The following is a 15,961-nucleotide window of genomic DNA, read 5'->3' on the forward strand; positions in this document are numbered from 1 at the left end:
CGTGGGAAAAAAAATAAAATTGTGTTGCAGTTTGTGGTGTTTATACAGATGATTATTGAAGACACAACTAAAATCCCTTACTGAAACAGCTCATAATAACCATAATGATGTTAATAACCACGTCTAAATAATCAACCCAATGTCATTAGTGCACAGAACCAGCAGGTTTACTCATTAAAAAGACATATAACATGTATACTTTAGTAAGAAGACACACATTCAAGAACAACATGTTAAACTTTACTTGTCATTGGTGGAAGCAAACAAGTATGATAGAATAAACATATTATAAAAATTATGAATGCCATGAAGTCATAAAAGTGACGCTACAATTTGGCACATAACTTTGAAGATAAAAAATGGACAGTAACTGTAAATGACATAATTCATTTAACTTCCATAATTTACCAAAATTTAAACAAACAAGCAGATTATCAATATCTTGACATAATATTTCGCGGTATTGCTAATATGCTTGTTCATGAGAGGTTGGTGGCATAAGATCTTAGTTAAAGTTTCGACCACTGGGCATATTCCCTGTAGCTTCAACTGTTAATGTTATAACTGTTTTATTTTTTATTTCTTAAACCATTCATTGGTGAAGCGAGGGGTCCCAATGAAAAGTTGGACCTTTTTTCCTTTGTTTAATTATGCTGTATGAACGCAGTAAAGTGTGCGAGCATATTCCATGAAGCACGCTAGCATGCTTGCTCTACTTATTTTTTTTACATTTTAGATGATTATTCTTTACGATTAATATTGGCAGTATCTGCTGCAATCAAGTATTTGTTCTTAAAGAAATATTACCAACAACACATTTATGTAAAAGTATAGCTGGTATTTGTAACGTATATCATTGGTTAAATGACATCGTGCTAATCCAATCAGAGCGTTACATTGAAACGAAGAAATACGTCACCAATCCTACAGTGTTTTACAATATTTAGTCAAGTTTAATTTATACAAAGGACTAAACCAATGTAAATTATCAAGTATATCCTTCACTAAGCCTACTATTCATACGCTGAAATATATCATGCAATACACTCAAATTATCACATGCATAAGGTCCCAGTGACATGCAGACACTGATTATGCAGTCTGCTAGAAAACTGGCACGTGTCCTATATATTATAACTTCAGGCTTTACAATATAATTGTGAATTATAGGAATGACGTCACCATTACGTCATATGTACTTCCGTTGTGTGGAAAATTCTCAATAAAAAAAAATGTTCTTATGATTGATAGACATGTTTTCACATGCTCAATACACTGTAAATCAAAACTATCATTATTCCTGAAACTTTTATACCTTAAGTATCTATTCTTGCTTGATTTATCATTTAGAGAAGAGATTAAAGCATAAATCGCTGCCCTATAGTTGAAAGGTCATTTTGGAAGATCTGTCATGGCGGACGGTGCAATTTTTAGAGTTTGTTTTTCAAGTGGAGTGATTTTTCTTAGGAATAACTTGACCCCCCTTTTTTATTGGCTTAAAAGGTAATTTAAAGCTTGTACTTTAAGAATATATGTGGTTATCATAGCCTGCATTCGCTCGAAATGCCTTTAAATGTTGTCTGAAAATTATCATTTTACATCGAATTATATAGGGAATAACAATGGTGGTGTGTAACCTGAATGCAATATAGTCAGATATCAGACTATTGTTACAACTGATAAAATGAAGGGAAATTTGTTTAAATTTCAGGAAGAAATAGGAGGAAAATTTATTATAAAGCTAAGAAGTAAGCCCACATTTGACTTAACTTGAATATCCAAATAAATTGACTAAGTAAGATTCATGATAAAATAAAAAGAAAATAATGTGCACATACAGTACAATAATAAAATTATCCAACCAATAAATAATAGGAAAACAAACATGATATACACTCACTATAGACATCAGTTATGACCAATACCTTAAGAGGTCAGCTGGGAATACTAGGACATCATTCTATAAACACAAACATATTTTGAATGTTAATTATAAAAAAAAACCTGTAAACATCAGTGATTAACAGAGCAGAGCCTCTGTGACGTTGTGAAAAAAGAGATAATGTTATTTCAGAAAGAACAAGGATATACAATAGAGTCAGTCTTGTACCACATGCTTGTACATTGATCAACAGAGTGATATTTTTCACTCACCCAATGATCTTCCTCGGATGATATACTCGTATATTTATCATTTGTATATTTCATGCGATACTACAGATGTATGTTGAACGACATACATCCAGAACCCATGCACTGACACACAAAAAATGTATGCATGTGTAATTTAGATTATTAAATGAGGTTTATATAATGAATATAAATGACCCCTCATGCTGAAGCATTACAATTAATTAATATGTTTAGACTGATGGACATGAGCATCAATAAGGAAAAAATATCTTTCTATTTTCAAATTGACACCAAAAAGCAACAAGAATATCACTGGAAGGGATGGATGCTCCCCATATGCCCATATTCCATGAAAAGGCAGAAACTTTAATACAATGTGCTGGTGGAATGTAATTGGTTGTAGCATTATTATACACAAGTTGGCAAAAATCATAACATTGAAAGATATGGGTAGGTTTGAGAATTAAATTTTGAAGTAAATCTCAAGCCATGACATAGACTAGAAGCGCTGCAATGAGATGAAACCAGGTTTTTAATGAGCAATCAGAAATTATAGCCAATTAATTTCTTGTATGAGTAAGGAAAAAGTAGCAGGCCTTTATCTTTACTTTTATAAAGAAGAAACTAACTGAAAATTACTCTAGATTATAAGTATCTTCCATGGCCGAGAGTGTTAGATAGGTTCATCTCGACCCGAGCGCAGGGTGTTTTGCAGAAACAAGGTTTACTGAGTTTCCACAAAACAAACTGTGCAAGTGTTGGGATGAACCTATCTTACACGAGCGGCTATGGCATATGCTTTTTCTCCCATCTCAGATAAACAAAATTAAGTAAAAATGTATTTGTGTTTTGCTGGAACTCTTTTGTGCGTAGTGAAAATAATGCGTATGGATGTGAAAATTTCTGGTTGTCATGGATATGCGCGCAGTGAGAAGAGTGAAGCATTTTTTCGTGAAAGGTACATGAAATCTTTTTTTTGGTGACATTTGAAGCGAGAAATAATTAATTTGCATTCTAAATATTGCTCCAAGACAAGGTTTCTATGATGCTTCAGACGGCAGTCTTCAACAAGGGAGGTAATTATAATGTGATGACCATTAAAAAGGAGTTCCATACGGGTACTTGTTTTATCTTTGCCCGTTGGCAAGATAAGAATTTCTAGCATGGTTTAATTTTTGGATCTACTTATCTGAGGTGTGAGAAATGACTATCTTATGTGTTTAGTTTCTATCAATTCTATTCAAGTTGTTGGGCAGAAACCATTTTTCTTTTTTTAGTTAAAGTAAGTTTGACCCATCCTCCTCAAAAGCAATCCCATGTTTGATCTTCACATAAGCTACCTACACACCAACTTACATAACTATCCATCAATTCCAACATAAGTTCTTGGGCGGAAACCATTTTTCTATTTTTAGTAACAGAGACCTTGACCCTGTCCATCTCAAAAGCGATCCCAAGCTAGCTCTTTGCATAAGCTACTTACACACTGCTTTCATCACTATCAATTCTTACTAAATTTAATGTTAATTTGTTTTTAACTGCCATTTTAACATTGCCCAATACTACTTGATATGACGTGACATCAGTCAACTGAAATACGGCCATACTGCACTAGTTGGAATACGGACAAGCACATTTTGTGATAATATATTGTTGCTTGCAAATATTTCAGGTGTATCATTTGAATATCATGGATATTTTTTAGTTACTTTTTTTGCCTACAATGACGCCACCGAAGCCAACACTAAGGCTATGAAAATAACCTTGAATGTTTTTCTTTGAAAAACAAACTGAAGCTTAAAATAAGAGCAGGCAGAGTATTATCAGGCCACTTCCTACATATCCTGATTTCATTGACATTTCAAATAATACTCCTCCAGATGACGTTTTTTGTGTTGTTTTTTTTGCAATTAATGTTGTTATAATCTCTTGTGGTGGTTTAAGAGTTTATCAGGTCTGCTTGCACCCTAAGGCGGCTTTATTCCATCGCTTCCCACATGCAATAAGAAAAAGGATTTTGGATGCCAAGTGTAAAGCAGAAGTCTAAAGTGGTTGTGTTATAACAATGGATGGCAACTTAAAGTAAGACAACTGAGAAGAGAGAAGCAAGGAAAAGGGGCCAAGCCGGTATGGTTCAGGTTTCCATGTTGCAAAAAAGCAGGAAGCAGCCCTGTATGCTTCAGGTTTCCATGTTGCACAGAATCAGGGGCCAGCCCTGTATGCTTCAGGTTTCCATGTTGCACAGAATCAGGGGCCAGCCCTGTATGCTTCAGGTTTCCATGTTGCACAGGGGCCAGCCCTGTATGATTCGGGTTTCCATGTTGCACAGGGGCCAGCCCTGTATGGTTCAGAGTTCCATGTTGCAAAAAAGCAGGAAGCAGCCCTGTATGGTTCAGGTTTCCATGTTGCACAGAATCAGGGGCCAGCCCTGTATAGTTCAGGTTTCCATGTTGCACAGGGGCCAGTCCTGTATGGCTCAGGTTTCCATGTTGTACAGAATCAGAGGCCAGCCCTGTATGGTTTAGGTTTCCATGTTGCACAGAATCAGGGGCCAGCCCTGTATGCTTCAGGTTTCCATGTTGCACAGAATCAGGGGCCAGCCCTGTATGGTTCAGGTTTCCATGTTGCACAGAATCAGGGGCCAGCCCTGTATGCTTCATGTTTCCATGTTGCACAGAATCAGGGGCCAGCCCTGTATGGTTCAGGTTTCCATGTTGCACAGAATCAGGGGCCAGCCCTGTATGGTTCAGGTTAGCATGTTGCACAGAATCAGGGGCCAGCCTTGTATGCTTCAGGTTTCCATGTTGCACAGAATCAGGGGCCAGCCCTGTATGCTCCATGTTTCCATGTTGCACATGGGCCAGCCCTGTATGCTTCAGGTTTGCATGTTGCATAGAATCAGGAGCCAGCCCTGTATGCTTCAGGTTTCCATATTGCACAGAATCAGGGGCCAGCCCTGTATGCTTCATGTTTCCATGTTGCACAGAATCAGGGTCCAGCACTGTATGGTTCAGGTTTCCATGTTGCACAGAATCAGGGGCCAACCCTGTATGGTTCAGGTTAGCATGTTGCACAGAATCAGGGGCCAGCCTTGTATGGTTCAGGTTAGCATGTTGCACAGAATCAGGGGCCAGCCCTGTATGGTTCAGGTTAGCATGTTGCACTGAATCTTACACAAAGGATGCAATCTTATGCATGGACTTTTGATTTTCTTCAAAATGCTAATAAATAGAACACAAGTAATTTCATGTTTCCTTTGGCTTTCATAACTTTATCACATCTCCACAGAATGAAATGTCAAGGTTCTGTTTTATGCGGTGAATTTATCATTTCATATATTTTTATTAAAAAATCATTGGTGAAGACATTTGTTGAACATTCAGTACGCATGCACCCGATCCATGCTACAGTTTGTGCCTAGTGAAAAAGTTAACAGCTCTATTGGCCAAGTAAGTTTGCCAAGTACCTCTCAGAGAGTTCTATGTAAGAAATTATTTTTAGACTATACTGGCAAATTAAAACTTAAAAGTCCAAGTATGTTTTAGTGATGTTAAGTGATTTTTTTGTATGTATATCCAAATGACTTCTTTTTGCCTTTATGACATTTTTTAACCCCTTGGGTGATAAAAAATACATTTATTTCAATATCTAAATTTAGTGCATAAAACATCATTTCTAAACATGCATATCACATGACTGTCTTACTGCCACAATTTCTGTTGCCTTATATACAAAATAATCATCCTTACTCTGTTATTTTCATAAAATATTTCAATTGAAAGCAAAATTATATTCAACTGAAGGAAAGGGAGGTAATAGACAATTAGTAATGACATATTAAATTGACGATTTTTCACTAATCAAACATTGATAATTTTTCGTTTGAAAATGATTGCATCACATTTGTTTAAGAAACAGGGGGCTGTTTCTATACAAATCTTAATCATAAATTAAAATTATCCATTTAGTTCCATTTATATGCTACATGTTTGTGTGAATGGAACTTTTGCCACCATTGAAAATGAACACAAGAGTTGAGGAAACAAAATCACCTTCTCCATGGCCTAGTGGTTAAGGCGTCCGACTACGGAGTGGGAGGTCGTGGGTTCGATCCCTGACCGTGTCATACCGAAAGACGATTAAAGTTGGTACATGTAGTTCCCTTGCCTGGCGCTAGGTATTTAAAGGGTAGTGCTTGGAAATGTGGTGTACTCAGTACTGGTTCAACCCAGGAAAGTTGTATCCCGTGTATCGGTGCTTTACACCGAGCACGTTAAAGAACCTAGACGTCTCTTCGCAAAGAGCTAGGGTATGGCACCCGGGCTTCTTGTATCTCACTCTGTTTCTTCAAGTCTTCCAATGTCTGGATTTGACTGCGAATTGTTGTCACTTCTATCCCATGTCACTAATGGAATTTAAACACAATTGAAGTTGTGATGGTGTCACGGCGGGGTTAAGCCATTATGCAGCCAATGGGTGCGGGCAAACCTTGATAAACTCAAATAAACAAACAAACGGAAACAAAATTCCATGTATTGCCATTTGTGACCTTTATACAGATTTAAGATAATGGATGTAACAACTAACATCCATTATTGAATTAGTGCCCAGGAGCTTGATTTTCAATTTTAAATGTTCAATATGTATTAAGTCTAAAACCTCAGATTCAGGAAACTGCTCAGGTACTGTTTGCAAAGCGCTTCGCTCTGCCCTCTTATCTACCTCATTAGCATAAAGTGTGTCAGTGGTCAAGTTCAATAAAGCATCTGTGAAACTGTTTTTTTTTTTTATCAAACATTACCGGAGACTTTATCATAGTTATGTACACACTTGTATGTTTTTCCTAATTATTTAATCCTAAATGGCACTGGGACTTTAAGTATTAGGAATAACTCATTGCAAAAAACAAGTTTCTTCTCATCTAATTTCTGGAGACATTTTCCTGTTTTGAAGGAAGAACATTAAAATGTTGTTCTTGGTCTAATTTGATGTTTGTTCACAATATTGCATGTCAATTAAGTAACAAAATCTATTCTTCAGCTATGTTTACAACAATAATGGCGCATACCGATTCTCATCTTTTTGATTTCCCACTCAGTAAAGGAGCATTACTCAGCAACAATCAAAGCCAGAGTTATGGACCTTGTATGAAATGGGACGCGTTACATTATATTCCAGTAATTTGAAGAATTTTAGTTAAGAACAACTATAAAGTTTTTTCATGAACCGGGGCCTTGTCTATCTATTTTGGGAAGGAGACCCTACTCAAAGTTGGGATCGCAAATTTGGGCAAGTCACCTACATTTAAAACCCCTACTATTTGGTAGAGATTTGAGTCTTTGTTAGAACTATTATAATACCAATCAAAATGAATGAATTTAGAAGGCAATTAACCAGTACAGGGCTTGCTAATGTCAACCACTGTGACAGATGAGCTAAAAACTCTTAACGGTTATAACGTTTATGAAGAAACTAGGAAGGATATAGTCGCATTAAACAGATCATATTGTGATAATTTTTGTATTTTATGTTTTACATGAAGCCTTCTACTCTATCGACTACTATTAACACATTTTTATATTGAATTTATTTCATATATATTACATATGAAGTTATTAACTTAGATTCGTATGACAGAGATAAATAACAAAGAAAACACTGCATGAGTGCTGTATAGAACACACTAAGGACTGCGTGTTGTTAAACTCTATCACAAATGACAGACAAACAAAACAATCGTTGCTTTTCTGTCAAGTTCTTACAAGCATTGCCAGATCAATTGAGTGTGCACCAACAGTAAAAAAATAATACAAGGTTTATGGGATCTTTAAAAGGTTGACTTCAACAGTTTGTTGAAGATTTTCAATACTTTGACAAGAAATTAATTAACACTATCTTTAAGTCTGTGGGTTTGGTAAAATTATATAATAATAACAAAATCTGTCAAGAGGGATGAATGTCCAAGTCAGTAGAGTAATAGTATTAATATGTCTTCATTTTACATCAAATCCTTCCCTGCATGAAAAAATTACAGGCTGGATATGGAAAACATGATGACTGGACAGACAGAGGCACAGTGTGTTTTAATATCCCCAACTTCAGGATAATAAAAACTAAATGTATCGCAAAAGTGATGCCTACCCCCACATGCCACCTTGACACAGGATGTTATTAATTCATTTAGGCAAATATTCCCCCCTCAACTGACAGACATGAAAATATGCACGATTCCAATATAGCCCCAAATTAACTTTGTAAGGGCGGGGCTGTAAAAATGAATTTTGAAAAAACATACATGTTCTGACATCAGTATAACTCAGAACAAGCTGTTAACCTGGTACTAGTACAATGGTTGTTCTTACAATAATGAGTTTTTTCACAGCAAAATACTAATATAAGGTATTAAAAGCCAACTTTCACTGGCTTTTTTAAAAAGTGTTCTTTAATATCATTATGCCATCATTAACAAGTTATTTCCATGATTGTTATGACCAATGTTCCACCTTTGTGAATTTTGTGCATCTTTGCGTAACTTTCCGTTTTTTCGTCTGACCGCCAAAATGTTGTAAAGGTCATACAGTCATGTGAGTCGAGTTCATGAGTCCATTACTGTTGTAACGAGCTTGTTCTTCCAGCCTTTAGTTCAATTTTGGAGATGGTCCAAGAAGTTCCAGAAGATCTTACCAAAATATAGTGTTGCAATACCCAGCCAGAACATTATAAGTGCCACAAGTTCTGACTGATTGGTTTTTCGCCTGATGATAACGTCCACAGATATGGTACCCAGCACAAAAGTCAGACAACCCCTGATGTTTAAAGTCTAGAAGAATTGCCATCCAGCATGTAAATCAAATAAGGTAGACAACCCTGGATGCAATGAAGAGCATGATAGTTTAGTTTCCAGGGAGCAGATCAGATAAGGGAGACGGCCCCAGATGCTACAAGGGGCAGGAGGGGTTTGTACCTCATGATGTGCTGGTCCCCCTTTTCCAGGTCAACGATTTCCTCCCTGAAACAAGCAATAGCATATTTTCTTTTTATGATATTGAAATTAGTTTATATCAGTAGCAATTGATTTGAGCTATAGTGTCCTTATCTTTTCTTGATATGGTCATGTAATGAAATTTGTCAATGTTATGTTGTGTGATAGTCACATAAGATTAGTTGATACACTCTATTTTGGCTCTAATGAAGACAGTTACACAAATCCCTGCTGAGCCCAATTTCTGGGTGGAAACTTAGTATGATCTTCTTGGGAGCCAAGAGAAAGTGGCCCTGGTGGGGCTTGAGCCCAATGCCTTGTTGTGAGAAGCAGTCATCTTTATCACAAGACAACTCTGTACCTTGTGAAACCAAAACTGACACAAATTTTACATGAAATGAATACCAAAACAAATTTGTGCTCCATGATGGTATTATTAGTATAAAATACATCAAACAAACTCACTTTAATCATGAATTTTTCTCAGTCCCTTGCCTTGGTTTATATGGACAGAAAATACAAATGAATTTCTTCATATTTTGATGATCTTGATAAAAAGAAGTATGTTTATGTCATCATTGTCATGGTTTATGCTTTACAAACTAAGCAAAACAAGTTTGATTAATTTGTAAAGCATTAAATCTATCTGACTTATCGCTTATCGCAGACACTTAGGCAGGTAGATTATTTAGTGTGACATCAAAGCCCAATATAAGAATCCTCTCAGTCACATATACATGCAATAAAAAACATAAATATTTTGCTCTGATTGCATGGAACTTTAAAATCTGAAATAGAGATAATTATGATGGGTCTCCTCTTAATAAACCTACTTCATAACAAGAAAACAACTTTTTACTTAACAAGACCGTGAAGAAGACAATCACACCATAAGTATGCCAGTAGGCACATAGGCACATTAGAGAATTGATGGGAAAAATATCCAGAGACCAATTAAAGCCAAGATTTGATGGACAGGCAGTCAACTACTATTGTAGCCCTATTACCACTGTCTGGCAATACATCAAACTGATTTCAGCATAAACATTTCAGAAATTATTCCACAAGGCTTTTTTTCTTACTTCTGCATCACAAGCAATTGTTCATAAAAATAACTTCTCCAGCAAGGCCTTTTTTTATTTCTGCATAACAAACTATTTTTATTTTAAATGCTTCTTTAGCAAGGTTCTTTCATTTTATTTCAACATCACAAAGTGAAACTATTGTTCATTATCTTAACAAAAAGTTTTTTTCTCATTTCTGCATCACAAACTATTGTTCATAAAATTACAATAAGTTTTGTTTTGTCTTAATTCTGCATCACAAACTAGTGTTCATTCTCTAAAAAACAATGCTTTTTTCTTCTTTTGCACCGCTTTCTGAACTATTTTTCAATATATCAACAAGGCAGATTTTCATATTTATGCATCGCAGTTTGTTTTTTTATCTTTTTCTAAAGAAGTTTCATATTAAAAACCGATTGTCAACAACTGCTTTCATTTGTATATGCAGTTTTTAAGTTTTTAAAGACAAGTGACTGTTATCGTTTATTGTTGAATGCCTGCCAATAAAATTGTTTTGCAAAGTTAAAACTTCCTTTAAGTTAGCTGAATGTTTCAATACTAGTCAGGATGCATGTGAAAACTTCAAAATAAGCCGCTTAATAAAAATCAATTACAGCTGTTGGCTCAAAAGCTCAGGGATTGGCGAAAATACCTTGAGCCTCGGGAAATTCGAGCCAACCAGAAATGCTTACATTCAGTAGTTAAAAAACGGTAATTTACATCCAGTTCGAACCTATGAGGAAATCGTGGCAACAGGGTTCAACTGTAATGACTTAATTAAATTTTGGGGTAGTTTTTCCTGAGGATCTTTTAAAATGTTCCAAACAAAATCTTCAAGAAAATACTACTTTAATAGTATTCAGGCCTCTGGTAATGGGATTGGGTAGAATTAAGATACTTAATTTTATTAAAACATACAAGCTACTGCCCTTCTGTGCTCACCTGACCATAACATCCTTTGACCAGGCGGGTTCTGAGAGAGCCATTCATTCAGTTACTCAGTGCAGGCTTAGCAGTCTAATAAATTCAGATTTAATCATTCAGAAAGCCTCTCATAAAAACATTACCATCAAATTTCCATTCAGGCAAGGCATTCACGTCAACACCAAATAAGTAATTTATTATTAATGGTTAAGTTAAGCAAAGTTTAACATATTTATTTACTTAAGTAAAGCTTGTTGATTTCCTTTAAGTAATTGTGAAATATAGTTCAAATGAGAAACAAATATTTTTTTGGCACATAAAAAGAGTTGTAAATCTGTTTAATTAGGGTTGAAACAATATTCATTAAGCATGCAACTTGGGCATTAACCAACCTATCTGATCAGTGGTTTGCACCAGTTGCAACCGAAAACTGTCATAAAACATTATATCTTGAAACCCCATGATCAACGCAATGGTCTTTAATAACAAAGTTTGCACAATACAACTATCTATACCCATCGATCAAACCCAACAATTGTTGAACCGACCCTATGTAAATAATCACATAATTTATCAATCCCATTAATTGACAATACAATCTCACATGGACACAATATTTGGCAAGATGTATTTACTCTGGCTTATATCTAAGTTTATATACTCAAACCTTGAACTACAATTAAACAGCAGTTTCATTCATAAAGTTGGACGAAATCTAGATCTTTTAACATGCGTTTTACAAGTGATTTAACTGTGATAAATAATTTTTGCTGGCACAGGCAATCTCAACCATGTGAATTGAATACCTATCCCATACGGTGTCAAACAATAATGATTGTTAAGAGAGATAAATATCTTAATTACCTTTATATATCAGTCAATACTTCAAAACAAACCAATAATAGAGGTATACTAAACAACAAGACTTGGTTAAAATGTTATAGATCTGTTTTTTTAGTGTACCTTTTATATATAGACAATTCATTGTTGCAAGCTTTCAACAGAACTGGGCCTTTAAAAAACATAAATAATATACTTTTTGTAGTATAACAAATACAACATTGCAATTGTAACCACTATTTTGTCAAAGACCTTTATCTTTGTAATGCCATGGGTTTTTTTTTGAGATGTTCTACACAAGATCTATCAATATACAATTGCAAGACCTCAACAACTGGTTATTTATCTTATATTTTTGTAAAATGCACTTTTTTTGTATGACTAAATTAAGTGTGGCAAATCATTAGGAGTGTTAAATCTAAGATACTGACGACTGGAACCCTTCAAAACAAATGTTGATATATGCTTAAATATTGTCTTTGAAGTCCACGATTTTGAATAGTGTTAGTAACACTTTTCAACAAAATGCTGGATAAGCAAAAGATAAGATATCTTTATTTTTGTGTATGAGTCCTTGTTGGCGTGTGGTTTTCTTGTCAGTTTTATAATTTTTCATTGACTGTACCGGCCTTGGTTCGCTGCCCACTAAGACCAGAATATTGGTTTATACTTTTTTGTGTATTTTTTCTGCAATTCTGGTATCAAAAAGTAGAATAGCTATAATATGTATAAGTGTTTTCAGATGCATTACCGGGGAAAAAAATGGTGTCAAACATGAGCGAGTCCCTTTAAAATTATGTTTTTTTCAGATTAAGATAATTTTTAATTATTACCGGGGTACACTTTTCACACTTGCTAAGCTTATCATTATATTGCTTATATACCCAAGGGGCATAACTCTTAATTGAATTTTAAATAGCCAGTGATTGGACGCATACGTGCATCATCACAGTTAACATGAGCATTAAGTTTCATAAGTATATTCATTTTAAAATTTTATTCACTCCATATGTATTGTGCATAATCCCAATAATAATTTATTTTATACAAAAAAGGATTCCTGAATTCTACAGGATTCAATTATAGGTAGTATAATTATTATAACTTTAAGTATATACATAAAAAATCATATTTCTGTAATTTCAAAAAAAAAATGTACAAAGAATTTAGTTAGACCTATTTAAAATGAACCCCTACACCGTTCAACAGTCACTTTCAAGGCCAAGGTCAACCTTTGCTATTGTCAGTAATCACTGCAATGATATATGACATCTTTGATAGTAGTGCAAATGAAGGAGCACTTAAGGCCAGGCCGGCAATAAATCATGATGAAAGATGGAGGAGTCTAGTTTCTACTTCAGTTATATGCAAACTTGCAAAAGGCCTGATCACCTGTTTGGTAAATGGCCTTGATTCCATTCACTCCAAGCAGTTGACCTTGAACTTGAAAACAGCCGCTATCTTCTGTTTGGGTTGTGTCTCGTGAATGACAGTCTATTTACTAGTAGTACACAAGTATATTTGTAGACAAACTTGCAAATCTTATCAAGGCAAATAAGATGACATACAAATGGATTTGTTATAAGGAAACCTGCTCTTAAATGAAATTCACCTAACACTCTTGTAATCTACGTTCATCTATCAAAGATTATCTGGTTGCTAGCCAGGACAGGATTGGTTACTGCACAACCTTGAAAAACACTCATTGATGAAAATATGTTATCTTTCAAGTAAGTAGGTTAGCTTACATATAAAAAAACAATCAATTTCCCTTCAAAAATATAGTTAAGGGCAATTGCCGTCATAACATCTCACCTCGTGATAAAGCATGCAATTATATACAGGTCTCTATTATTTAGGTGACAAAGGGGAACAACTCCTACCATCAATGACATCTTGCCTTCATGTGCATAACAGTAATAAATAAAATATTTTTTCAATAAGACAAATGAGCTAAAGAAATACAATGACATGATGTTAAGCAACCAAATAAAATCTTAGTTAGATGCTTTCCGGTGGTTTATAGAGATTTAACAGTGAAATAAAATTGATATTTCACTGTTTCAAACAGTGAAAATAACAATTTGATATTTTTCACTGTTTTGAAATTTAAGCCTGCTTTTAGTTCAATATCAAACGTCAGCGCGTACAGGGCTTGGACACAATCACAACAACATAATTTCCGAAATGACATCTGACGTACAACACTATACATTTCATTGTACCTCAGGTGATAATGTTAAACTTGGATGCCTAGTGACCCCATATAATTTTTTTACTACACTTTTTTGAAAGGGTGTTGCTCACTCGTATGTTAAACAAATAATAGTTAGATGACATAAAGTGAATTCTTAATGATTAAGAATGGACGGAGTTAGCGTAGCAAATGGTTGCCTGTCTGCAATCTCACTGGCTGAAAATGTAGGTTGTATTCTAAATTTTCTGTCTCCGCACATAAATTCCCTTAAAATGATGGAAGATTGCTATAATTCTACATTGGATACCTTGTTGGACCGGGTCAACAACAGAACTACTTTAGATTAGGCGACCTGGGTTCAATTTCAAGCCTTGGCGCATGTAAGTTTGGTTTGTGGTCACCCAGCTGGACAAGTGGGTTTCCTCATAATACTCTAGTTTCCTCCGGCAACAAAGACCACACTGTCATGTAAAATCATGCCAATGAAAGTAATTAATATAATGTTGCAATAACTTGTTTCACAATCGTTGTAAAATATATAAGTTTAAACTAACAACAGCACATCTTTGTTTTGTGCCAGTAATAGCCCACAACCATTGCTCGTTTGTTATTAATGTTGCTAAATGTTTGACCTAGGAATAAGTCAGTTTCAGGTATAACAAACAATGTTTTATAGAACACTGTGAAGGTTAAGGGATAAAACGGTAACTGCGTCTTAGAAAGCTAGAACTGTTTTTATCCCAATAAAAAAAACTATAAATATATTAGTTTCAAGATTGTTCTGATGAATGAGTGTAATTACCTTTGAGCCTACAGCGCTTACCAAACAACGGAACCATTTTAGTAGCTAAAAGAATTCGTTTTTGCACTAACATGGTTAATCTTTGGCTAGTTGTCAACCAATTACTTTCTTTGCCAATCAATGCTGATAAGCCCAATCAATGCTGATAAGCCTGACTGAAAGGTGTTTGTAATTGTATATTAAGTTTAAGTTAGATACTCTATCAATATAATTAAAAGCATTAGCTATAAACTCAAAGTTTAAATAAATTTAACACTTCACCGAGAACAAATAAACTTACAAAATGCCCAAAAGGGATCAACTTATTAAATAAGGAAACTTCAATTTCAAAGGACGACATCAGATAACCTTACGTCCAACGCTTTTGAAACTTAGGAAAGTAGATACCAGGTATTAATATTAATATAAACATTATCAACTCACAAATCTGTCACCAAGATAAGCAGGAACTTAAAATTAAATAGTCGAGGTATTGTCCTTAGATGACCCCCAAAAACCGTGACACTTAGTTCATATAAGGTCACTGATCCTAAACTTTTGCTGACAAGAAAAAAAATCAGTATTTTTATTGCTCATCAACCATAATACTGTAAGAATAAACCCATTATTTCTGATTTATATCTGGTATAACCACCATACTGTCAACAATAATACAGACTTGTGTGGTCATGCATCTCAAACACATTCTTCATGTATGAGCCCTGTATCTTTTCTGCCTGCTAATGAGCACATCTTCACCTCATGCTACAGATACCTGTCTCATATAAAGCAGAATCTTAATAACATTTTTTCTAAAACATACCATTTTCTGCAAGCTCTATTTTGTTAATACTTTAAGAAATGTAACAATTTTATAATCTAATATGTCCAGTATATTATTTACAATAGGTCGAAAATGAGGCCACATCAGGTTTCATGCCACAGGAAAGATTTCCTAACATTCTTATCATAACCTGTCAAAAACTCAATGCGCCCAAACTAAATATTTGGAATTGATTCGTTGAAAGCTTTCCCAAACT

General features: G+C 34.8%; 2 protein-coding genes across 2 annotated transcripts in view; both read right to left on the minus strand.

Moving 5' to 3' along the window:
* Positions 1–4,190: 4,190 nt before the first annotated feature.
* LOC128210789 (uncharacterized) lies at positions 4,191–7,211 on the minus strand. Its single transcript, XM_052915141.1, has 2 exons — positions 7,202–7,211; positions 4,191–5,269 (listed from the first exon to the last, which is right to left on the minus strand). The coding sequence occupies exons 1-2, from the start codon at positions 7,209–7,211 to the stop codon at positions 4,191–4,193; spliced, it is 1,089 nt and encodes a 362-aa protein (XP_052771101.1).
* Positions 7,212–7,702: 491 nt separating this feature from the next.
* The window catches only part of LOC128210336 (DNA replication complex GINS protein SLD5-like), a 48,021-nt gene continuing 39,762 nt past the window's right edge, over positions 7,703–15,961 (minus strand). The window contains exon 7 of the mRNA XM_052914619.1: positions 7,703–9,142. Coding sequence (XP_052770579.1) covers positions 9,046–9,142 — 97 coding nt within the window. The 3' untranslated portion in view covers positions 7,703–9,045. The remainder of the gene's footprint in view (positions 9,143–15,961) is intronic.

Source organism: Mya arenaria, chromosome 12 (assembly GCF_026914265.1).
Source record: "Mya arenaria isolate MELC-2E11 chromosome 12, ASM2691426v1".
In the NCBI taxonomy this organism is placed as follows: domain Eukaryota; kingdom Metazoa; phylum Mollusca; class Bivalvia; order Myida; family Myidae; genus Mya; species Mya arenaria.